The 25,361-nt window shown below is 45.5% G+C and overlaps 1 protein-coding gene across 1 annotated transcript in view; it reads right to left on the minus strand.

The window, feature by feature from the left end:
• c5 (complement component 5) overlaps nt 1-25,361 on the minus strand; it is a 152,545-nt gene that overhangs the window by 70,909 nt on the left and 56,275 nt on the right. Inside the window, exons 13-17 of the mRNA XM_078549969.1 lie at nt 22,174-22,383; nt 21,232-21,381; nt 3,545-3,674; nt 1,451-1,519; nt 212-409 (exon numbers count right to left, since the gene is read on the minus strand). Of these exons, the coding sequence (XP_078406095.1) occupies nt 212-409; nt 1,451-1,519; nt 3,545-3,674; nt 21,232-21,381; nt 22,174-22,383 (757 nt within the window). The remainder of the gene's footprint in view (nt 1-211; nt 410-1,450; nt 1,520-3,544; nt 3,675-21,231; nt 21,382-22,173; nt 22,384-25,361) is intronic.

Here is a 25,361-nt window from a genome sequence, read left to right on the forward strand (position 1 = left end):
ACAGGATGCCTGATCAGGAGGGAGCCACCTAGACCTGCATTATATCAAAAATTAGCGGGTCGGCGACAGGTATGATGCTGCTGCCGTCGCACCTGATTTTATGGTCCCCCTGCAAGGGTGGGGCATAAAATTTCACCCCTAGGATCTGTGGTTCATTTGCCAGTTTGATAGGATATGCAGGAAAATTAATCTTTTGTGCTCCAAGACTTACCCATTCGTCCCAACGTCAGGTCATTTTCAGATTTCAAACGTAATTTTTGTGCATGATTGCAGCATTCCAAAAATATATTTCTGCATGGATCAGGTAACTTGATTCTGCTTGCTCGTTCAGAGCATGAGTGTCTGAGAGGATAGCTTTTCATTCCATCCATACAACACTTCTGTTCAATTGGGTTTGTAAATCTGGCAACTGGCAATAAACAAAAATAGCAAGATTGAAACCGATTGTTCTTCTTGAGATGCTCACAGCCATTTCCAAAAGAATGCAATAAAAAACAACTATTTATAGGCAATAAACTGCTGTAGCCAACTGCTTCTGATATGTTCAGATGGTCTTCTAAACATCTGAAACCAACATGGTGGTCTTAACTTTGCCTACTTGATGGAAAGAGGAAGGGCAATTAAAATCTCCCAGGGGGACTTAACCTTCAATCCTCTTCTTACAGTCTTCAATTTTGCACTGCACTGAGTACTATTACCTACATTTTCTCAAATTTTATTTGCACTCTATAGTACCAAATTAAATTGCATGATGGCTCCAGGGTAAATGCATCATCCAGTAAGGTATTGAAACACAAAGACCAAAAGGATCTCAGATTAAATACCTGATTTTTGCAAAGTGAGATCATCTCACCTATAGGGCCGCAAGAGCAGCAATACAATTGGAATGCTGAAGGCCTCAGTCAAAACTAAGGCCTTCGGCAGGTAGGTGATTGGGTGAAACTGGGCAGGGGGAAAGAGGCCATTACAAGTCCTCTCCCTTCACGAGAGAGAGCATCAAGGCATTTATCTTTTACTATAAGCTTGGGAACCAGGGGTAAATAGGGTGGCAAAAGGGAAGTCTTCTGTTTATCTAGGTCCTATTACACTCAGGTGCAGACAGCAGGCGGGAAAGCAGCGAGAAGCGACGGTGCAGGAAAAGGGAAATTCTGATGGGGGCTGTAAGATATGGTGGTCCCACCACCTGAATTTTCCCTCATTTTCCATTGGAATTATGAGGAGAATTCCACTTTTACCTTCTAGGCTCATGCACTTAGGTGAGGTACAGGAGGGCTGCCAATGCCCATTTAATTTTACCCCATTGTGAGTCAGCACCTTCAGAAGAAAAAGGGATAGTAAAACTACAGTACATTTAAATATAATATAGTATTTACCAACAAAACAGGACAATACTTAATGACAGCTGAAACAAAAATGTTTCTTTTAATCAATGATTTTAAAATATCCTTACTCTTCTTCCGAATTTCAGTCATCACTTTCAAACCACGCTTTGGTCGCAAATTTGAATCACATTTTGTGTCTGTTGAAGTAAAAACGGAGCTTCAGTTGTAAAATGTTTATGCAGTGCGTACTTTTTTAATGCATTTGAGTAAATGATATATTGTCAGAGCTAATGCAATAAATAATGGGTGACGTTAGAAATATTTAACATTGTGAACTTGGATTGCTGTCATTTTAATAGAAACTCACTGACAATAATTTTACAGTCACCTACAGGCCGATTTGCAAGTAGGGGGGTCCATAAAATTCCGTGGGTGACTTTCCCGCTGCCTACCCAGCCGCCCTCGATCTCGCCACGATTTTACGGTCAGCAGCAAGGCTTAGGGTGGCCCACCCACTCTCACCCCAATTAAGGCCCTTAAATGATCAGCCAATTAATGGTCACGTAGGGGGCACTTCCCACTCTAGTTGCAATTTTTCAGCTGGCGGGAGGATGATAGAGGGTAGCGGGGGTGCCCAGGAGGTTAGCTTGCTTGGGCATTGGACAGGAAAGTGGGGGGGTGGAGGGTGCCTCCTTTATGGAACCCCCTCCTTCCAATCAGGAGACCCCCAAAAAGGTATGCCTCCCCTGGCTGTCCCCTCCCCCCTGGCCCTTACACCCTTTCCCCAACCTTCCTCGCCCCCTCCCCCAGGGCCTCCTGACCTGGCTCTGGCATGAGTCCCCCAAACCTACCTTTCATCCAGCTCCCAGCACTTTGTTTTCTGAGACTGACTGCAGTCCCAGCAGTGGCCACCACTCCCAGATGGGGGAGAAGGCCCATCACCAGCCAATCACCAGTGTTAAATAGCTACGGATCAGCTGTCCAGAGTGGGGGTGAGTTCCACACCGACTTTTTCGGTGGTAGGGCGGGAATTCTGCCCATGATTTCATGAGCCCATGACTTGGCTCAGAGGTAGCTATATGTTCCAGGGGCTTGAGCATGTAATCTATGCTGACACTTCAGTTTAGTGCTGAACTGTTGGAGGTATTGTCTTTCAGATATATAAATGGAATCCCTATCTGCCTCCTCAGAAAGATGTAAAAGGTTCCATGGCACAATTTGAAGAACAAGAAGCTCTCCTGGTGTCCTGGCCAATATCTTTTCCTTAATTGACACAAAAAGGGAAGCCATTACTGATTGTGCAACCTCGCTTTGCACAAATTGCTGTTGCATTTCTCTGCATTACAACAGGGATTACACTTCAAAAGTGCTTCTTTGGTATTGATGCACTGTTGGACATGTGAAGTTATGAAAGATGCTATACAAATACAAGTTATTTCATTCTTATGTCTGGGAAATTTATCAGGCTGTGCAGAGCCAGCCAATCTCATTCAGGTTGCAGAAGAACCTCACAATTAACCTCTCTCGTCCTGGGCTCAACATGGGAAAAGTGGCCAGGGTTCCCATTCCTGAACACTTGTGGCTCCTACCTCCATCAATTCCAAGGTATATAACATTCTGAATCATGAGGCAATACTCTTCCTCTAAAACATCTATACATCTAGTTGCAAATTATAATTTGAGTATTGCTGAAAAAAGATATATTTCTGTCGAAGCTATTGTTCTTGCACTCATCTTGCACATGCTGATGAAACAGGCATAATGTGTGTACGTGTTCTGTCTGTCTGCAAAGAACAGTGTCCTATGTATTAATATATGTAGCTGCCAGTACACACAAATGCACCACATTGCGTCTGTTTCAGCTGAACAAAATAAGTAACAGCCATCCACTGGTTCATTCCTCAGGGAAATGCCTTGACCAATCAGAGTCAAGCTGCCTGGTGTAAATTTAAAACAATGCTTCGCATTTAACTGTCAGTCACCATCAACTGATGCATTCTTCATGGCAACGCCTCTACCAATTAGAGTCCACTTGCCAACCAATCAGCACTTTCTTCTCATACAGTACAAATTGTTGTTCCTTTTACATTTGATATTCTTGCGAATTGTCCTGATGAGCGCAAGATGAAAAGCTTTGACAAAATGTCTCTTTTTTCAGCAATACTCAAGTTCTCTACTACCAGGTGGTTAATTATAATTTATGAATTCAATTGCATGGTTACCAGTAACTGGCAAAGCTTTAACATTAGCATTGGTAAAAAACATCAACCCAGCTCTCTTGAATACATCAGCATTATTTCTCCCTGCTCCAGCACCACATCCAAGATCGTGCTTTTCAGCATCAAGAAGTACCTGCATGAAGAGTGGCAGTAGTTACTTTATGTGAACATTAATTTTCCTGTACTGCATACAAAAGCAAACAATAGCCTGTTATCTGGATGTTGATTATTCCAAAGCTCTCCTGGCTGGCCTCTCATACTCTTCCTTCCCTAAATTTCATTTCATCCAACACTCTGCTTCCAACCTAGGCTCCAGGTCCTGAATGCCTACTCAAAGCTCTTTGGTTGTAATTTAATGTTGGCGACTGGGGAACTGGCGGGAACCCTCGTTGCCTCCGTTGGTAAAAGTCCACTGGAATTAAGTGCCCACCAGGCACTTAGCTGGCCAGTGGTGTGCCTTCCCCGGGAAACCCCATCATCTGAGAGCTGCCAGCCAATCAGAGGCTGGGCAGTTCTCCATTGCATGTCAGCACCACTGGGAGTGGTGGCTGCTGCTAATGCACCCACCAGAGGCCTAGGATCATGAGAGCAGATTGGGGGTCATGGGGAGGGAGTTGCTGGCTAGGGGTGTAGGGAGGTTGGAAGAAAAGGCAGAGGTCATTAATTGCATACTTAAGAGCCTCAGTTGGCATTTGTATGGGAAGACCAACCACAAATCTGCCCACCCTGGACTTAATCAGGAGAAGATGGGAAGGTGGTAAGGTCTCCACTCCACACCCTCCTGCCTGATTAAATGCCATCCCCACCTCCAAACTCACCACTGTGGCATACATTTCCTGTGCCTCGCCACCTCCCTCTTCTTTAAAATCCTTCTTAAAATCTATTTCTTTGGCCAAGCTTTTGGTCACCCTTCCTAATTTCACCTCTTTTGGTCTGATGTTTGTTTAATTGTGATTAATTCTCTGTGAAGTATCCTGTGATATTTTTCTATGTTAAAAGTGCTATATAAATGCAAGTTGTTGTTTTTAAGAAAACAAGCATAGGTTGCACTTCTACCACCCATACAATGAACAGTATTGTATTTACTTAGCTGTGCAGGTTTTCTTTTGTAATGTTATAAAATAGCTCTTATTGACGAATCCTGGCTTTAAGGAATCTATTTATTCAAATAACTCAGTCCATCAATTATTTGAATTGTTGAAGTGGCAGATACAGAATCATAGAATCATAAAAACCTCAGCATAGGAGTAGACTGTTTAGCCTATCTTGCCTATGAACACGCTAACTCCATGTCAGAGCTTTATTTTTATTCGTTCATGGGATGTGGCTGTTGATGGCTGGGCCAGCATTTATTGCCCATCCCTAATTGTCCTTGAGCAGCTGCTGGTGTGCTACCTTCTTGAACCGCTGCAGTCCTTGTGGTGTAGGAATAGCCACATTGCTACTAGCAAGGGAGTTACAGGATTTTGTCACAGTGACAGTGAAGGAACGGTGATATAATTCCATGTCAGGATGGTGAGTGACTTGTAGGGGAACTTGCAGGTGGTGTGTTCCCTTGCTGCTCTTGTCGTTCCAGGTGATAGAGGTCATGGGTTTGGAAGGTGCTGTTGAAGGAGCCTTGGTGAGTTGCTGCAGTACATCTTGTAGATGGTACACACTGCTGCCACTGTGTGTCAGTGGTGGATGGAGTGATTATTGAAAGAGATGGATGGAATGCCAATCAAGCGGGCTGCTTTGTCCTCGATGGTATCGAACTTCTTAAGTGTTGTTGGAGCTGCACTCATGCATGCAAGGACAGTATTTTATCACACTCCTGACCTGTGCCTTGTAGAGAGTGGATAAGCTTTGGATGAGTTACTCGCCACAGGATTCCCAGCCTCTGACCTGCTCTCTAGCCATGGTATCCATAAACTGGTCCAGTTCAGTTTCTGGTTAATGGTAACCCCAGGATGTTGATAGTGGGGGATTCAGCAATGGTAATGTCATTGAATGTCAAGGGGAGATGGTTAGATTCTCTCTTGTTGGAGATGGTCAGTGCCTGACACTTGTGTAGTGCGAATGTTACTTGCCACTTATCAGCCCAAGCCTGGCTATTGTCCAGGTCTTGCTGCATATGGACATGGACTGCTTCAGTATCTAAGGAGTCGCAAATGATGCTGAACATTGTGTAATCATCAATGAACATCCCCACTTCTGACCCTATGATGGAAGGAAGGTCATTGAAACCTGAAGATAGTTAGGCATACGACGCTGAGGAACTCCAGCAGTGATGTCCCATGACTGAGATGACAGACATCCAACAACCACAACCATCTTCCTTTGTGCTAGATGTGACTTCAACCAGTGGAGAGTTTTCCCCCAGATTCCCATTGACTTCAGTTTTGCTAAGGCTCCTTGGTGCCACACTCGGTCAAATGCTGCCTTGATGTCAAGGGCATTCACTCTCACCTCACCTCCTGAGTTCAGCTCTTTTGCTCATGTTTGTGTACTATAAGGGTCTGACACATATAGGGTCAATGTGGGACTGAGTACAGCACTGCCCACACAGTGATGTATGAGAGCACATGACCCACATCCAGGGTCAGGCTAGTGTTGGACAGAGCCTTGTGTATCAACAAGCATGGCGAGAGCTCATAGTTTGTACCCTTTACTATTTGTAAATAGTTCTAAAGAGTCAATAAAGACAGTTAACCTACGTATGACTATGAAGACTTCTTCAGACCTACTGAACTGTAATCAACATCCTACAACAGTTTGGACTAGGGCTGTAATGAGGTCAGAGGCTGGATGGCCCTGGCGGAACCCAAGCGGAGCGTCAGTGAACAGGTTATTGCCACTTGATAACATCCTCAATGGCACTTTCCATAACTTTGCTGATGATGGAGAGTAGACTGATGGGGCGCTAATTAGCTGGGTTGGATTTCTCCTGCTTTTGTGGGCATTTTCCACACTTCTGGGTAAATGCCTGTGTTGTATCTGTACTGGAACAGCTTGGCTAGGGGTGTGGCTGGTTCTGGAGCACAAGTCTTCAGTACTATTGCCGGAATGTTGTCAGGGCCCAGAGTCTTTGCAGTATCCAGCGCCTTCAGCCTTTTCTTGATGTGACATGGAGTGAATCGAATTGGCTGAAGACTGTCATCTGTGATGCTGGGGACCTCAGGAGGAGGCTGAGATGGATAATCCATTCGGCATTTCTGGCTGAAGATTGTAGCAAATGCTTCAGCCTTATCTTTTGTATTTAACATTGAGCTCAACAACTTCAGATCATGAACTCTCTCCTCTATCCCAGCCGCCTTTCCAATCCACCTTTTTCCAATAATTTATAAATTTAAAAAAATTTTTTAATATATACTTTTCTTTTCCCACCTATTTCTATTATTTTTAAATTTATTTCCATCCATTGTTTTATCTCCACCTTTTAGCCTATTTTGATCCCTTCCCCCCACCCCACCCCCACCATGGCTATCTGTCACTTGCTCGCCCTGCTTTCTACCCTTAATGTCACCATTAACACATTTCTTAGCTAATATCACCACCATCAACACCCCTTTGTCCTTCTGTCTATGACATCTTTGGCAATCTCTTCTTTGCCTCCACCTATCACTGGCCCTCATTCAGCTCTACCTGTGCCACCCCCCTCAAACAGCTTGTATTTCACCTCATTTCTATTTTTCCTTAGTTCTGATGAAGAGTCATACGGACTCAAAATGTTAACTATATTCCTCTCCGCAGATGCTGTCAGACCTGCTGAGTTTTTCCAGCTATTTTTGTTCTTGTTATCTTTTGTATTGATGTGCTGGGCTCCTCCATCATTGAGAATGGGGATATTGTGGAGCCTCCTCCTCCTCCAGTGAATGCTTGTGGACTGCTGCATTGCATCTTCCACATGCCGCACAGTAGCCAGTGGATTGTTGGTGAAGTCTGGCAGCATGCAAACGACACCTCCATCCCAATTGCTCTCAAACCATCTTCTCTCCTTGCACATGACAAGTTAATGCACAACAAGCATGAGAAACAGAGGACTGGAGGGGGCATGGCTGAACTCCAGCACCTCATGCCGTTCCAAGAGCGGCTGCCAAGCTGGCAGGGGAGGTTCGGGACCATTCATGTGCAGACGGAAAGGTTGGCATCCGGCCTTCATCCAGTGAGGAACCATGTTCACTGTCTTGATGTAGAAACCTTAGGGTCATTCTCAGTGCCATATTGGAAACAGCCCATACAGTCGCTCACTGTTGCCTCTTTCGTTTACAGGTGCCAGCAAGAAGAGGGTGAGGCCTGACCCCAAACCCGAGTCCAGCACCAGCTCCAGCCTGCAGAGGAGCGAGGATGAGGAGGACGACGAAGACATTGCACCCGTAGAGATGTCACTGCAATCACCTGCACTCTCCATCAGTCCAGAGACAGACACACTGGTGGGTTCAAGATCTAGTTCAGGAAGGGTCTCACAATCTGATGGTCACCTCACAGACACATGTTTGCAGCAGGAGGAGGCAGGGACAGCCAAGGTCATTGGCACTCGAAGTACTGTTAGGGAAGAGGCTTCAGCTAAGTCTGAGTCAGATAATGAGCCTCTGGGAATGGTCCTGGACAAGATGCTGGTGATATAGCAAGAGACAGGGGAACATCAGGCAGAGGTGTCGGAGACCCTCAACAGAGCAACACCTGAGGCAGAGGAGTCCGTCCGCCTGCTCTCTCCACTGTACCCATCCAAGACCCCCGTAATCTTTGCATCTCCAGCCCCACACACTTTTAGCATCTAAAGCCGCCACACCTCTTTCTGCCTCTACTCACTGCCTTCTTTCCCCCCTGTCCCTAAAAAGGCCCTCGCTCACCATTACCTGCTACAGCCGTACAGCAGCTGCTGGATGTTCTACTTGGTAGAGGCTCCACTGGCTGCGTGAGGCACCACCTGCAGCTCTAACATCGCAAGGCTCCACCTGCAGCTCCTGGCTCCAACATCGCAAGGCTCCACCTGCAGCTCCTGGCTCCAACATCGTGAGGCTCCACCTGCAGCTCCTGGCTCCAACATCGTAAGGCTCCACCTGCAGCTCCTGGCTCCAACATCGTGAGGCTCCACCTGCAGCTCCTGGCTCCAACATCGTGAGGCTCCACCTGCAGCTCCTGGCTCCAACATCGTGAGGCTCCACCTGCAGCTCCAACATCGAGAGGCTCCACCTGCAGCTCCAACATCGTGAGGCTCCACCTGCAGCTCCAACATCGTGAGGCTCCACCTGCAGCTCCAACATCGCAAGGCTCCACCTGCAGCTCCTGGCTCCAACATCGCAAGGCTCCACCTGCAGCTCCAACATCGAGAGGCTCCACCTGCAGCTCCAACATCGCAAGGCTCCACCTGCAGCTCCTGGCTCCAACATCGCAAGGCTCCACCTGCAGCTCCAACATCGAGAGGCTCCACCTGCAGCTCCAACATCGCAAGGCTCCACCTGCAGCTCCAACATCGCAAGGCTCCACCTGCAGCTCCTGGCTCCAACATCGCAAGGCTCCACCTGCAGCTCCTGGCTCCAACATCGTGAGGCTCCACCTGCAGCTCCTGGCTCCAACATCGTGAGGCTCCACCTGCAGCTCCTGGCTCCAACATCGTGAGGCTCCACCTGCAGCTCCTGGCTCCAACATCCTGAGGCTCCACCTGCAGCTCCTGGCTCCAGCATTCCAAGGGTCCACCTGCAGCTCCACCCGCACCTGCAGGGGGCAGTGCGGTGACAGGGGGAGAGAAATTCCAGTCAGGTGTTCATTTGAATCCTAACCATGAGATGCAAATTGGCTTCCCAATGACTTCTGGTGGAATGGTGACCTGCCATCATCCCGCCAGGACGGTTGGGACCATAAGTTCTCACCATCATTTCACGCCATTGGGAAACCAATTTTTCGGCCCTTGACGTTTTGCTGGCCCCTGTCCGCCATGAACCCCACCACTGGCTGGATGGGACAATTCTGTCTTAGTGATGGATGTTGAAGTTCCCCACCCAGAGTACATCCTGTGTCCTTGCCACCCTCAGAGCTTCCTCCAAGTGGTATTCAACATGGAGGAGTACTGGTCCATCAGCTGAGTGTGGACAGTAGGTGGTAACCAGCACGTTTCCTTGCCCATGGTTGACCTGATGCCATGTCCTGACAATGTTGATGACCCCTAGGGAAACTCCCTCCTGATTGTATACCACTTTGCTGCCACCTCTGGTGGGTCTGTCCTGTCAGTGGGACAGGATGGTGATGATGGTGTCTGGGGCATTGCCTGTAAGATATAATTCAATGAGTATGACTATGTCAGGCTGTTGCTTGACTAGTCTGTGGGACAGCTATTCCAATTTTGGCACAAGTCCCCAGATGGCCATTCCAGGGAGCATTTAAGAGTATTGCAGTGGGTCTGGAGTCACATGTAGGCCATACCAGGTAAGGACGGCAGATTTCCTTCACAAAAGGACATTAGTGAACCAGATGAGTTTTTAACTACAATCATTTTGTGGTCACCATTAGACTGGTTTTTAATTCCAGATTTTATTTTAATAATTGAATTCAAATTCTACCAGTTGCTGTGGTGGGATTTGAACCCACGTCCCCACTTTTGGATTACAAGTTCAGTGACATTACCAAAATGCCACCACCTTCCCATAGAAGGCTACCAACTTAATTCCTATTTTCCTGTTATTTCCATATAATTATCTTATATTATAATTGATAGCTTTAACAGCTACTTATGATAACGCACTTCCAACCCCATTTGGCTTTCAACAAAAATCATAACATCTTTCTCCTGAGTGATGAAATTATTAATTTTTTCAAGTGAAAAAGTATAAAAATATAAACAAAAAAAACAATTGGCCTGCTGAGATACAAAAAGGATTTGACATAGATGTAGAATTATCCAACAACCCATGAGTACCAATAGCCTTCAGATCCTTCCTCCCCTTCCCTTACCTCTGACCCTATTTCTTCTTCTTCAAATCTCGCGCCTTGCGGTGTATACACGGTACCCTTTAACCATCCTCTCTCTGAGTCTGAATGATCGTTCCTCAGCAAAGGCCTCAGCTTCATCTATTTATGCCCACACTTCAATGAATTTCGAGCTTAGCATGATTCTAAACTCTACTTCCATTGCCTCCGCCTCCATGTCCACTTCTTTGGTCAGGAGACTTCCCCCTGCTCAGTCCTTTTACCTGTCGCTAATATTCACCCTCAATCTGGACTCCTACCTTTGGCCTCTTACCCATCCTCGATCTTTTCATTGAGGACTGGCATCAGTTGTCACAATTCCTCTGCTCCCTGCACTCACTCTAACTTATTTCCCTCTAAAATGTAATACTCTGTTCTCTCAGGCCCAACCCTAACATTGTCATCAAATCTGCTGACAAAGGTGGTGCGACTGTTGCTTGGCGTACCAACCTCTTTCTAGCAGAGGCTGAAAATCTACTCTCTGACACCTCCTCCTATTTGCCCCTGGACCATGACCCCATAACCAAACATCAAGCCACCTTCTCCAGAACTGTAACTAACCTCATTTCCTCTGGAGATTTTCCCTCCAAGGCTTCCAACCTCATATTCCCCAAAGAGCAGCCCGCTTCTACCTCCTTCCCAAAATTTATAAACAGGTCTGCCCTAATAGACCCATTGTTTCAGCCAGTTCCTGCCCCACTGAACTGATTTATTCCTATCTCAACTCTATTTTTTCCTTTTGTCCAATCTCTTCCCACCTACATCCATCATTCTTCCATTGCCCCACGTCATTTCAACATTTTCCACTTTCCTGGCCCTAACCATCTCCTCTTTACCATGGACGACCAATCCCTCTACACCTCCAAGCCTCACCAGGACAGTCAGAGAGGTCTCTGCTTCTTCATGGGATGGAGGCCCAACCAGTCTCCATCCACCTCCACCCTCCTCCATCTGGCTAAACTTGTTATCACATTAAACAATGTCTCCCTCAACTCCAATCACTTTGTCCAAATAAAGGGTGCTGCTACCGGTACCCATATGCGTCCTTTCTATGCCTGTGTTTTTGTGGGATATGTGGAACATTCCTTGTTCCAGTCCTACTTAGGCACCTTCCTCAGCATTTTTTCTGGTACATTGATGACTGTATTGGTGTCACTTCCTGTTCTTGCCCTGCACTGGAAAATTTCATTGACTTTGTTTCCAATTTCCACCCTTCCCTCATTTTCATCTAGTCCACCTCTGACTCTTCTCTTCCTTGACTTCTCTTTCTCTATTTCTGGGGATAGACTATCCACTAATGTTCACTGCAAGCTCACAGGCTCTCACAACTACCTTGACTACAGTTCCTCACATCTGGCTTTCTGTATTCCATTATCCCAGTTTCTCCATCTCTGTCACATCTGTTCAGACAATGCAATGCGTACCAGCACTTCTGACATGTTTTCCTTTTTCTTCAACAAGAATTCCCGCACACCATGGTGGACAGGGCCCTCCACCTCCTCTCACCCCTTCCCTTCCATCCCAGAACTATGCTAGGATTCCCCTTGTCCAGAGTGAAGTGCTACAGAGTGGAATTGCCGCAAGTTTGGTGAAAAGGGAATTCGGTGAGGAAGGGAGGGAGGTGCTCTTTTCTTTTTCTTTCTCAGTCTGCAGGAGACCAGGAGTTGAAAAGCTGCACGAGAGGGCTGAGTTTTTAAAACATCCAAGAGTGACATCACAGGAGGAAAACATGTCCATTGGTTGGGGAGAAACTGCTGTTAGGGAGAATCTTCAACCGCCTGAAAATTAGAAAAACACATTCTTCTTAAAAGAAGGAGCTACTTAGATTTCAGTAAGAAGTAAAAGGGAAGTAAGTTTAAGTCAAGGCCAGGTAAAAATTGAAAGTAGTATAAGTAAACCAAAGTAAAATAAAGTTAACATAAGGGAAGTAAACTGAAGCAATGGCAGGGCAGCTCAGTCATGTGGAATGAGTGTCCTGTAATATGTGGGAAGTTGTGGACACTACCAGTGTCCTAGATGGCCACATGTGCAGGAAGTGTCACCAGCTGTAGAACCTTGCTCCGGGTTTCAGGGCTTGAGCGATGGCTGGAGTCACTGTGGCACATCCACAAGGCTATGCGGATAGCACATTCAGAGAGGTAGTCACACCACAGCTTAGGAGCCTGGAGGCAGAAAGGAAATGGGTGACCGCCAGGCAGTCCAAGAGAACTAGGCAGGTAGTGCAGGAATCCCCTGGGGTCCCGCTCACCAATCAGTTTTCCCTTTTGGATACTGATGTGGGCGTTGGTTCCTCAGAGGAATGCAGTCAGAGCCAGGTTTGTGGCGCCACAGGTGGCTCTGCTGTATAGGAGGGGAAAAAGAAGAGGGGAAGAGCAATAGTGATAGGAGATTTGTTAGTTAGGGGAATAGACAGGCATTTCTGTCGCTGTAGACGTGACTCCAGGGTGGTATATTGCCTTCCTGGTGCCAGGGTCAAGGATGTCATGGAGAGGCTGCAGGACATTCTTCTGTGGGAGGGTGATCAGCCAGAGGTCATGGTCCATGTTGGTACCAATGACCTAGGTAGGAAAGGGGAGGAGGTCCTGAAAGCAGATTTCAGGGGGCTAGAAGGAGACTGAAAAGCAGGACCTCTAAAGCAGTAATCTCAAGATTACTCCCAGTTCCATGTGCAAGTATAGAAATAGGATAATAGAGCGATTGAACATGTGGCTGGGAAGCTGGTGTAGGAGGGAGGACATCAGGTTTCTGAGGCATTGGGACCGGTTCTAGGGAAGGTGGGACCTGTACAAGCCAGACACCTGAACAGGACCGGGATGAATATCCACGCAGGGAGATTTGCTAGTGCTGATGTGGGGAGAGGAGAGGGGTGGATGTGATGTTTTAAATTAGATTGGCAAGGGGGTGATAACCTGAGGGCAAATTCAGATAAGGGAATGGGAGATGGACAATTAGTGAATGACTCTGAAAGACAAAAGAAGCACAGATTATAAAGTGTACAGCACAGGAATTTGGCAGTGTTAAAAGATGTATATGTAAATACAAAGAGTATAGCAAATAAAGCCGATGAGCTGAGGGCACTGGTAGATACATGGCCGCATGATATCATCGCAATAATGGAAACTTGGCTTAAAGAAGGGAAAAAATGGCAGCTCAACATCCCTGGATACAGAGTTTTCAGGCAGGATAGAGAGGGGGATAAAAAAGGTGAGGGTGTAGCATTATTGGTTAAAGAAACAATTACAGCTGTGAGGAGGGATGATATACTAAATGAAGCATCAAATGAGGCTATATGATTTGAGGTCAGAAATGAAAAAGGAGCAGCCACATTGCTAGGAGTGTACTATAGACCCCAAATATTGGAAGGGGGTTAGAAGAGCAAATGTGTAGTCAAATTTCTGAGTGCAAAAACAATAGGGCAGTAATAGTTGGGGGACTTCATCTACTCTAATACCAATTGGGATACGTACAGAGTGAAGGGCACAGAGGGCACAAAATTCTTGAACTGCATTCACGAGAATATTTTCAACCAGCATGTAACAAGGCGAATGAGAGGGGTACAATTGTAGATTTAGGCCATGATTTTACAGTCGCTGTGCAGGGACGGGCCCGACCCGCCAGCATGTAAAATGACGTGTGATGACGTCGGGCGGCGTCCCGAAGTCATCGTGCTGTCTTGCGATGTTTCGTTCAGTGGGTGCGCGCCGGAGTCGTCTGCGCAACCGCCGATAATTAATAGGCCTATTTAGTCCATTGACGAAGTAATTAATTTCAAGTTTACGCTGCCCATCCAACCTGGCGGGCAGGCGAAAAGGTCAAGCGGCTTTTGCGTTTTTCAGGAAACCTCATCCACGAGCGGGTGAGGTTTCCTAAAGCTTTTACGAATTAAATGAAAAGTTTTTCTGAATAATAGAAACATGTCCCATCTCATGTGACACATGAGGGGACATGTTTCATTAAATTTTTATTATATTCACTTATTTTTCTCAAAAGTGCTTCAATTTCCCTGAAGCAGCTCTGTGCCTCAGGGAGATTGAAGCGCTCTTTTGTGCATGCGCTGGATCCAACTCTCCTTCCTCCCCTCGCCCCCACATAAGCGCTCCGCTCGTGTATTATGTTGCGTGGGCCTTAATTGGCCCGCCCGCGTAAAATGGCAGTGCAGAGCTGATCTCAGGCAGTGGTCAGTTGCGCGTCCGCTCCCGCCGAGCCCGCCCATTGAGGGAAAAATTCAGGCTTTAGTCTTCAGAAATGAAGCTGGGCAAGTGGATGAAGTAGCAGTGGGGGACCATATTGGAGATAGTGACCATAATATAGTTAGATTTAGCATCATTATGGACAAGGACAAAGATAGAACAGGAGTAAAAATTCTAAATTAGGGAAAGACAAATTTTACTAAGCTGGGAGGTTAACTGGCGAAAGTTGACTGGATACAGCTACTAGAAGGGAAAACAGTATCAAATCAGTGGGAAGCATTCAAAAGCGAGATTCTACGGGCACAGTGTAGACATGTCCCCACAAAGAAAAAGGGTGGTACTGCCAAATCTTGAGCCCCCTGGTTATCCAGAAGCATACAGGGTAAGATAAAGCAGAAAAAGAGAGCTTATATCAGTCACAAAAAGCCTCAATACTGTAGAAAGCCTAGAGGAGTGTAGAAGGTACAGAGGTGAAGTTAAAAAAAGAAATTAGGAAAGCAAAGAGAGGATACAAAAAAATTGGCAGCTAAAATCAAAGAAATCAAAGATGTTTCACCAGTACATTAAGAGCAAGAGGATAACTAAGGAAAGGGTAGGGCCTATCAGAGATGTACATGGTAACTTGTGCGTTAATGCTGAAGATGTGGGCAAGGTTCTCAATGAGTACTTCATCTCTGTCTTCACTAAGGAGAGGGATGGTGCAGACATTCTAGTTAAAGAGGAAGAAATATTAGATACAATAGGTATAATGAGAGAGGAAGTACTGGAGGAACTGGCATTCTTTAAGGTGGATAAATCACGAGGGCTGGATGGATTGTATCCCAGGTTGTTAAAGGAAGCTAGGGAGGAAATAGCGGATGCTCTGAGGATCATTTTCTAATCCTCACTAGAGACAGGCGAGGTACCAGAGGATTGGAGGTCTGCAAATGTTGTACCATTATTTAAAAAGGTGCGAGGGATAGGCCAGAAAATTATAGGCCAGTCAGTCTGACTTCAGTGGTGGGCAATTTATTGGAATCAATTCTGACAGACAGGATAAACTGTCACTTAGAAAGGCATGGGTTGATCAGTGATAGTCAGCATGGTTTTGTTAGGGGAAGATCGTATCTTACTAACAATAGAATTTTTTGAGGAAGTAACAAGGAGGATTGACGAGGATAGTACAGTGGATATTGTTGACATGGACTTTAGTAAGGTATTTGACAAGGTCCCTGTCATTAAGCTATTATGTATATATTATTGGAAAATATTTTTCGTTTAAAATAGAGGTTTAGTCTGTGGGTGTGTCTTAATTGGATTAAAGCCAGCTAGTCTGGGTGCTTTGATGTGTACTAGTTTTGATATGTAAGAAAGATAGTGTGCATTTGCATTTTTTGAATAGAGCATTCAAGGACTGGAGTGAAAAATGATACCTATCTAGCAGCTACCAAGCAATATATTTATATTACTAATAAAATTGGTACTATGAAAGGGGTTTCATTGTTAAAAGGTGGAGTTCAAAGAGGCTGGTGATACAACGAGAATTTGCATTCAATCAGTGGTAGTAAGTATAACTTTAGCAGTTTTCGGGTGCGCAGAGCAGAGGCAATGTAAGATCAAAAGGCAGCTGCAAGCCTCCAACTGGCTCCACAGGAACCAAAGTAAAAATAACCTAATTTTGAATTCATAAGGTGAAAATGCTTTGCCTGGTGTTTGGTTAAGTGTATGGCGAGAATTTTCGGCTCAGCGAGCAGGGGCGGGGCCCACATGCTGAGGCATAAAATGACGTGGGGTGACTTTGGGCGCGTGTCCCGATGTCACCACGCGTCATTTAGATTTTCAGTTCGGCAGGCATGCAGCCGAGTTAGCTGTGCGTCCGTCGGACTGTCAAAGACCTGTTGAGGCCATTAATTAACTAATTAAGGCTATTGAGAAAGCTGCCCATCCAACCTTAAGGTTGGCGGGCAGATGAAGAGCTCAGGCAGCCTTCGCATTTCTCATGGAACCTCATCCACGGGCGGGATGAGGTTTCATGAAGGGTTTATAAATTAAATAAATTTTTTCATTAAAGTTCATGTGACATTGTCACATGAGGGGACATTTCTTAATTTTCTTTTCTTTATTAAAATTTTTAGAACTTAAAACTCATCTTCCTGAGGCACCTTTGTGCCTCAGGGAGATTTCTGGGCTCTTTCACGTGCATGCGTGCACGCCCGACTCAGGGAACCACCCCTGCCCGCACAGGGACTGCTCAGCGCTTCTGGGCGAGCGTCACACTGGGCGGGCCTTAATTGGCCCGCCCACATAAAATGACGGCGCGGACCCAATCAGGGGTGCCGATCGGGTACGTGCCCGCCTGTGCCCGCCCCCACCGACAGGGGGGAAATTCTCTCCTATGGGTTGCTGTTGCCTTACTGGAGGTTAGTTTGGGAATTTGTTAAAAGTTATGGTAGTAGTAATTTGAAGCCATGTGTTTATATATATTAATCTTTATAAATTAATAAAATGTTTCATTTAGTTTAATGTAAAACCTCGAGGACTGGTGGTCTGATTCCTGAATTTAGAGTCGCATCTCAAACATAACACTTAAAATTATAGGTTATGACAGTTGTTTAAAGTTTCCCTCTGGGATTTTTAAATAACTTCACTTTACCAATTGCAATTGTCAAAACAGTCCCACACAGCAGACTGGTCAGAAAAGTGAGACCCCATGCGATACAGGGAAAGGTGACGAATTGGATCCAAAATGGGCTCAGTGACAGGAAACAAAGGGTAATGGTTTGTCATGAAGCTATTAATGTATATCTGGAAAACATTTTTCTTTTAAAATAGACCTTTAGTCTGTGGGTGTGTCTTAATTGGATTAAAGTCAGCTAGTCTGGGTGCTTTGATGTGTACTAGTTTTGAGATGTAAGAGAGATAGCGTGCATTTGCATTTTCTGAATAGAGCATTCAAGAAGTGGGGTGAAAACTGACACCTTTCTAGTAGCTTCTAAGCAATATGTTTATACTAATAAAGTTGGTACTATGAAAGGGGTTTTATTGTTAAGAGAGGTTTAGTTCAGAGGTTGTTGATACAATGAGAATTAACACTCAATGGGGCTGGTAGGTATAACTTCAGTAATTTTTGGGTGTGCAGAGCAAAGGTAATGTGAGATGAAAAGGCAGCTGCAAGCCTCCAACTGGCTCCACAGATTTTGAATTCGTAAGGTGAAAATGCTTTGCCTGGTGTTTGGTTAAGTCTATGGGTTGCTGTTGCCTTAATGGAGATCAGTTTTGGAATTTGTTAAAAGATATGACAGTACTCATTTGAAGCCATATATATATATATATATATATATATTTTTTAACCTGTGTAAAATTAATAAAATGTTTCATTTAGTTTAATGTAAAACCTCGAGAACTGGTGGTCTGATTCCTGAACTTAGAGTTGGATCCCAAACATAACGCTTAAAATTATAGGTTATGACAGTTGTTTAAAGTTTCCTCTGGGATTTTTAAATAACTCCGCTTTACCAACTGCATTGGTTGATGGATGTTTTTGCGAGTGGAAAGCGGTTTCCAGTGATGTTCTGCAGGGTTCAGTGTTGGGACCCTTGCTGTTTGTCTTTTTTATGATTGATTTGGTCTTAAATGTGGGGGGCATGATTGGGAAGTTTGCAGATGACACAAAAATGGACCGCCTAGTTGATAGTGAAGAGGATAGCTGTTATTTCCAGAATGATGTAAATGGTTTGGTTGAGTGGATGGAAAAGTGGCAAATGGAATTCAATTCAGAGATGTGTGAGGTAATGCATTTAGGAAGGTCAAACAAAGCAAGGGAATACTCAATAAATGGGAGGATATTGAGAGGGGTTGAGGTGAGAGACCTTAGAGTGCATGCCCGCAGGTCCCTGAAGGTGGCAGGACAGGTGGATAAAGTGGAAAAGAAAGAATGTGGAATGCTTTCCTTTATTGGAAGAGATATTGGATACAAAAGCAGGGATGTAATGATGGAACTGTATAAAATGCTGGTTAGGCCACAGCTGGAATTTTGTATACAGTTCTGGTCACCATATTATAGGGAGGACATAATTGCACTGGATAGAGTACAGAGGAGATTTACAAGAATGTTGCCAAGACTTGAAAATTGCAGCTATGAAAAAGATTAGATAGGCTAGGGTTGTTTTCCTCTGAACAGAGGAGGTTGAGGGGCGACCTAATTGAGGTGTACAAAATTATGAGGGGCCTAGATAGGGTAGACAGGAAAGACCTGTTTCCCCTAGGTGAGGGGTCAATTATGAGGGGACATAGATTTAAGGTGATTGGTAGAAGGATTAGAGAGGACATGAGGAAAATCTTTTTCACCCAGAGGGTGGTGGGCCTAAATTGGTGGTTGAGGCCTAAATGCTCATTTAAAAGGTACTTGGATATGCACCTGAAATGTGCGACTGCAAGGCCACGGACCAGGTGCTGGAAAGTGGGATCAAAAATGAGTAGCGAGTTTCTTTTTTCTCCTTTTATGGCTGACGCAGACACGATGGTCGGAATGGCCTCTTTTTGCACTGTAACTTTTCTATGGTTCTATGGTCCTTACCTTCAACCCCACCAGGCTCCATATTCAACGGATCATCCACCACCATTTTCGCCACCTCCACCATGATGCCCCACCAAACACATCTGCCCTTACCCTCCCCTTTCAGAATTACAAAGGAACTATTCTCTCTGCGACACCCTGGTCCACAGCTCAATCATCCTAACAACCCCTCCCTTTCCTATAACACCTTTCCATGCAGGAGATACAACACTTGCCATTTAGCTCCTCCATTCTCTTCATCAAAGACTCCAAACACTCCTTCCAAGTGAAGCAGTTACCCGTACTTCTTTCAGTTTAATATCTGTATTCCTTGCAGAAGTGGTCTCCTGTACACTAGGCTGACCAAATGCAGGCTGGGTGACTGTATTGTGGAACATCTTCATTCAGGCTGCAAATATGAGGTGTGAGTGGCTGGAAAGCAGCATTCCAAATGCAATGAAGGGATTAAGAAAGAAACAAGAGAAAAAGCTGAACCAGCTTCCTGTTGCTTGTCAGTTCAATTTTTCACTTTGTTCCGACTCTGACCTTTCTGTCCTTGGCCTGCTACAGTGTTCCAATGAAGCTCAATGCAAACTCAAGGAACCTCATCTTTCAACTTAGCACTCAGCAGCCTTCTGGACTTAACAATGAGTTCAAGAATTTTAGATCAACCTCTGCCCCTATTTTGTTTTATGTGTTTTCTTTTTTTGCTGGTTCAACTTTTTCTGTTGTTTCTTTCTTAATCCCTTCACTTCGCATTTGGAATGCTGCTTTCTAGCCATCCACACTTAATCAAGACACATTTAAAAAAAAGTACTGTCAGGAAGATATAATAATTCTCATAATGTTATTGGATTTTTTTGTAAAGTAGAGTAACAGTGGCGTCTGTGTCTATGGGTCTATGTGTGTGTATGTATGGGCAGAATTTTACGGCCCCCTTTCAGCGGGGATGGGGCCATAAAATGCAGCGAGTCGTTATAAATCCCATTGACGACAGCGGGAATGTAAAATCCTGCTGTCGTAAAATTCTGCCCTATCTGAAGGATTTTCCCCTCGGTGATTTGGGGGCGGGGCCAGCTCGTCGAGGGGAAAATGATGCGGGATGACGTCGGAAGAAACCCTCGATGTCATCCCGGTCCATTTAAATATTCAGGAAGGCGGACGGACAGCGAAATCAGCTGTCCACCCGCCGACCTGTCAATGGCCAATTGAGGCCATTGACAGGCTAATTAACCTTGTTAAAGACCCTGCCCATCCAAGCTTAAGGCTGGCGGGCAGGCCAGGAGCCCCAGCGGGCTCCAGATTAAACTGGCGGGATGAAGTTTCATGTCCGGTTTTTAAAAATTTAATAAACTTTACGTGTTTCTCATTAACATGTCCCATCTCGTGTGACATTGTCACATGAGGGGGACATGTTAATAATTTTAATATTTCTCTATTTTTTGACTTTTCTTACCTGTCAGTAAACTCCCTGAGACAGTACTTTGCCTCAGGGAGCAGTGCGCTTTTTCATACGCATGCGCGAAAGAGCGAACTTTGACAGATGGGGATTCCCTCCACCCCCTCACACATAGTGCTTCCTGTCGGGCATGTCGCTGGGCGGGCCTTAACTGGGCTGCCCACTCCAAATGGTGGCAGGCCCCGTTTCAGTGGCGGGGATCAGCTGCCTGCCCGCCGTCGAGCCATTGAGGTCCGCATGCCCATCAAGGGCTAAATTCTGCCCAATTGCATTTGAATGCTGCTTTCCAGCCATTCACACCTCAGTTTGTAGCCTAAATGGAGATGTTCCACATTGCGGTCACCCAGCCTTATTTTTTAATCATAAAAATATAACAATGAACTCCGCAAGTTAATTAATTAATTAATTCTTACAAAATAAACTTTTAAGCATTCTACATGACATTGTATCATAAATTTGTTTTGGCCGGTATCAGAAACAATTCCTACAAGACAAATTAGAGTTCATATATAAATTATTTGATACAAAATATTATTTACTCAGATGTGAAAATGCACTTAACGTTTTCAACTGACATCCTGCGTCCTGTTCTTATTGCATACACAGCAGTGTCAATGGAAGATAATGCAACAAGTGAATTTGGTTCAGCAGTAATACTTAAAGCCATTTCGCTTCCTGGCTTGTAAACAACAGAATCTGTACTCAATTGAATCTGTAAACATAAAGCAGAGCATATTCAACCATTCATTTGGAGATGATTCAGTTAAATTAATGTATTGAAATTTTTTTCTTTAAGACAATGTCTATTATTATATTAATATTCTGCATTGTAAAAATACAGTATATACTGAAACATAGTCAGACTCCTCAATTTCAGAGGTATAGTTTGAGACTGAATAGTCTTGGCTGTAATCAATTTAGTCAGTTTTCAGTCAGCAATCAGATGAAATCCTCCAAAATGAGGAAAATTTGACCTTGGAAAATGTGAGAAAAGCATCTGAACCTCTGTTTTTTATGGTTAACATGGTTCATATAATAGAACAATAGCTTTGAAAATGCAAGGTGCTGCTGAAGATGTAGAGCGTGTTAGTAAACCTTTCTTAAGTTACTGTTGTTGGTCAGAACTCATGATCAGAGTGAGAGTCAGAAGCATTGCTGACTCATTGAGATAATGGAAAAAGAGGTCAGGAAGGGGGCCTAAGTAGGAGTAAAACAAGAGTGTTAAACATGTACAAAAAGAATAGCTAGAAACCCATGTGGGCTCACATAGCAACAACCTTAAATGGAGGAAGTGAGTGGCGTTAAACGAAAAGTTGTTCAGGGTGAGAACAATTTAAGCCATGAGGAGAAAGGTAGTATTGAATGGGGACTGTTGGGCCATTGTTCTAGGAAAAACATATCATCCACGTGGAGTCTTGTGCGGTGCCCTAAACTGGGTGCTACAATGATCATAGTTTAAATGGAGTTACAATCTACCTTGACTGGACACTCTGTTAGAACCCACCTGTTGATTGTTTACACACTTCTCTTCCACCTCAAACCACAGAGAATCAGCAACCAGTTCAGCTTTGTCTTCTCCAGTTACCACATAATATGCAATCAAGCGTGCAGAAGGAATCATTTCTGCAGTAATGGGAATGTTCAGATTGAAAACCTGGTTACCTGGTGGACGGTCTTTGGTCGCATATGAAAGTATTTTTCCTTTTGATACAACCTAGGTTATGACAAAAATAGAAATTCATAGCACACAATGTGTTACAAAATAACTGATGTGACAATATGGAGTTATTGAAGACCTTTGGTATAATCAGAATATAGATCTTTAATTCAATTAGAGTATGAAGTAAAACTGAGACTAAATCTGAAACAATCAAATTCTTGATTAGGATGTCTTATGCTGTCATTTCTTCCTCTGCTCTGAACTTCTGTTTTCATTCAAGTGTGGATGGCAGTATTGGCAATGCACCATATTGCCACAGTGCAATTATTTTTCACAGCAGAAAAGGTTCCTGCCATATAATGTCCAGTATCAATAAGTAGAAAATACATGGGCCAGAATCTTCGGGTCGGCGTGTGGGGGCGGGCCCCACTTGCCGATGCATAAAATGATGCGCGGTGATGTCAGGCATGTGTCCCGATGTCATCACGCGTCATTCTGAACTTCAGTTCAGTGGGCGCGCACCGGAGTCGGCTCATCCAGGGGAGGGATGATGTTTCAGGAAGGATTTATAAATCAAATAAATTTTTTCATTAAAATTCATTGAAACGTCCCAGCTCATGTGACACTGTCACGTGAGGGCACATGTCCCAAAATTTTTTTTTCCCTTTATTTAAATTTTTAATAATGAAATTAAACTCCCTGAGGCAGCTCCCTGACTCAGCCTCCAACCCCCCGCCCGCACAGGGAGTGCTCAGAGCTTCTGGGTGCGCGTCATGCTGGGTGGGCCTTAATTGGCCCACCCACGTAAAATGGCGGCGCACAGCCAATCGCAGGTGGCGATCGGCTGTGTGTGCGCCTGTGATCGCTACCGCTCAGCCCCCCCCAAAGGGAAGAAAATTCTCCCCGTGGTCATTGAAGAGAAGTGTTTTTTAACAGCTATGCATAAGTGGCTTATAACTTAATTTTTGTGCTATTAATCACATATTTATACATACAGCAGATAAAAGGTCAGCACAAATCACACTGGAATGTCTAACCCCTACTCTTGGTCCAAGTGGCATATTAGACATTAGGCAGAATTGTCCCAGATTTGCACTAAGTGCAGTAGCGGGCAGGCAAAACGATGTTTAACCCGCTGGCCATAATGACGGCTTTTCATGCCGTACCGTCCCAAACCTGATGCATTAATTATGCATTCCCAGGAAACATGCCATTTCCATGCCCAGTGGGCTCTCATTAACCTGCCGTGCCATCATCACTTTATCACACCAGGCGCCATATGTAAAGTCCAGTCACTTGCACACCTTTCAGTGCTTCCAGCCCACGACTACTAAAAAGAAGATATGGCCCTGAAAGGCAAAAAGACTGCAGCTCCCAGGTTCAATTCTGCATCCCTCGAGCACCTTTTGGGTGCAGTGAAGGCCCGCTGTGATGTCCTCTAACCCTGCTCTGGCCGCAGGATGGGCAGCAGCCTCACTAATCTGGCTTGGGAGGTGTTGGCAGCGGTGGTCAGTGCCAATGCCCTGCAAAAGAGAACAGCCACCCAGTGCCGCTATAGGATGAATAGTCTCATCCGTTCCACCAGGGTAATTCACTCTTCTCATCACTGTCAACTCACAAACCCATCACACATCCACAGGGATCTCACATCTCAAGGGACGACACCGCTAACTCTCACACACACCCTCACATCTCCATCAGGCTCATATGCTCTCAAGCTTGCGTCCTCATCCTATCCATGGCTCCGCTCACCACACAAAAATTCCACGTAGTGCCACGCAGTGAGTAGTGTCCTACTCACACTCTCTCCATCTGTTTTCATGCAGGAGAAGTTTGCTCACATCAGCAGGAAGAGGTCCCAGACTGGGGGGGGGGGGGTGGAGTGGCCCACATTGGCCCCTCACTCACTTTGAGGAGTGTGCCATCGCACTGACTGGTGAGGACATGGACGGTGCCTGCAGTGACGGTGAGGTCGGCGGCAAACACCCTTGTAAGGGTCCTGAGCCACATCATCCCTCTCTCAACGCAAATGTGAGTGCTCTCTCTCCTGCTTTTGACTCTGCTGCCATGCATTACTTTTCTCTACTTTTGTTCACAGGGAGCTCTGCCAAGCGACCAACACCCTCAGCCAGCCATTCCCTTAGCTCTGTCCATTTTCTCACCTCCAGCCAACAGGACACCTCCTCCATTGAAGAGCTGGAAATAAGTAGCCTGGAACACCCATCACAGCGCTTACCCACACCCTACACCAGCGCAGAGACACACACCTCAGTGGAGCCTAGATCTAGAACAGGCTCGGGTTCACAATCTGTTGGTCACCACACATCCACATGCCCGCAGCAGAATGGGGGCAGGTTCACACAAGCTTCCTGGCACTCGGAGGACAGCTGGGGATCAGGCAGCTGTGAGGTCTGAGTCAGATGACGAGCCTCTGGATTTGGCCTTCCAACACATCCTGGAGAGTCAGCAGAAGGCACGGGACATTACGCAGAGCTGTTGGAAGCCCTCAGCAGAGTGGCATTTGAGTTGGAGGAATGCATCCGCCTGCTCTCAGATGAGGTGATGCCCACAATTGCGTGTATGGAGGTCTCCATGGGGAGGATGGTGGATGCCATGGAGACCCTGGTCCAGCAAAATGCAGAGATGTGTGCAGACCTGCACTCCATTGCGGGAGCCATGGGTGAGTTCTTGCGATGGCAACGCGAGAGGGAAATGGGGCACTTCTAAGTCCCTCCAGGTGCTCCAGCTGGACATCCCTGGGTCATCCACTCAGGAATATCAGAGGCTGTCCTCTCCCTCCAAGTCCCCTTTGCCTGTGAGCCCCTGAACCTTGACCTTTGTCACCACAGAGGGAGCAGCTGGCCAACGAGTGATTCTGGAGGGAGAAGTGTGTGTGGCAGGGCCTTTCGGAGCCTTGTGCAAGCACTCTCCCATGCACGCAGATCCTTCACATATCATACTCACTTCAGTGTCCTGAGCATTTTGAATGCTGCCTGCTGGGGTTCGCTTTCAGTTGTCCATCCGAGCTGACC

This window comes from Cetorhinus maximus, chromosome 10, assembly GCF_964194155.1.
Source record: "Cetorhinus maximus chromosome 10, sCetMax3.hap1.1, whole genome shotgun sequence".
Lineage (NCBI taxonomy): Eukaryota > Metazoa > Chordata > Chondrichthyes > Lamniformes > Cetorhinidae > Cetorhinus > Cetorhinus maximus.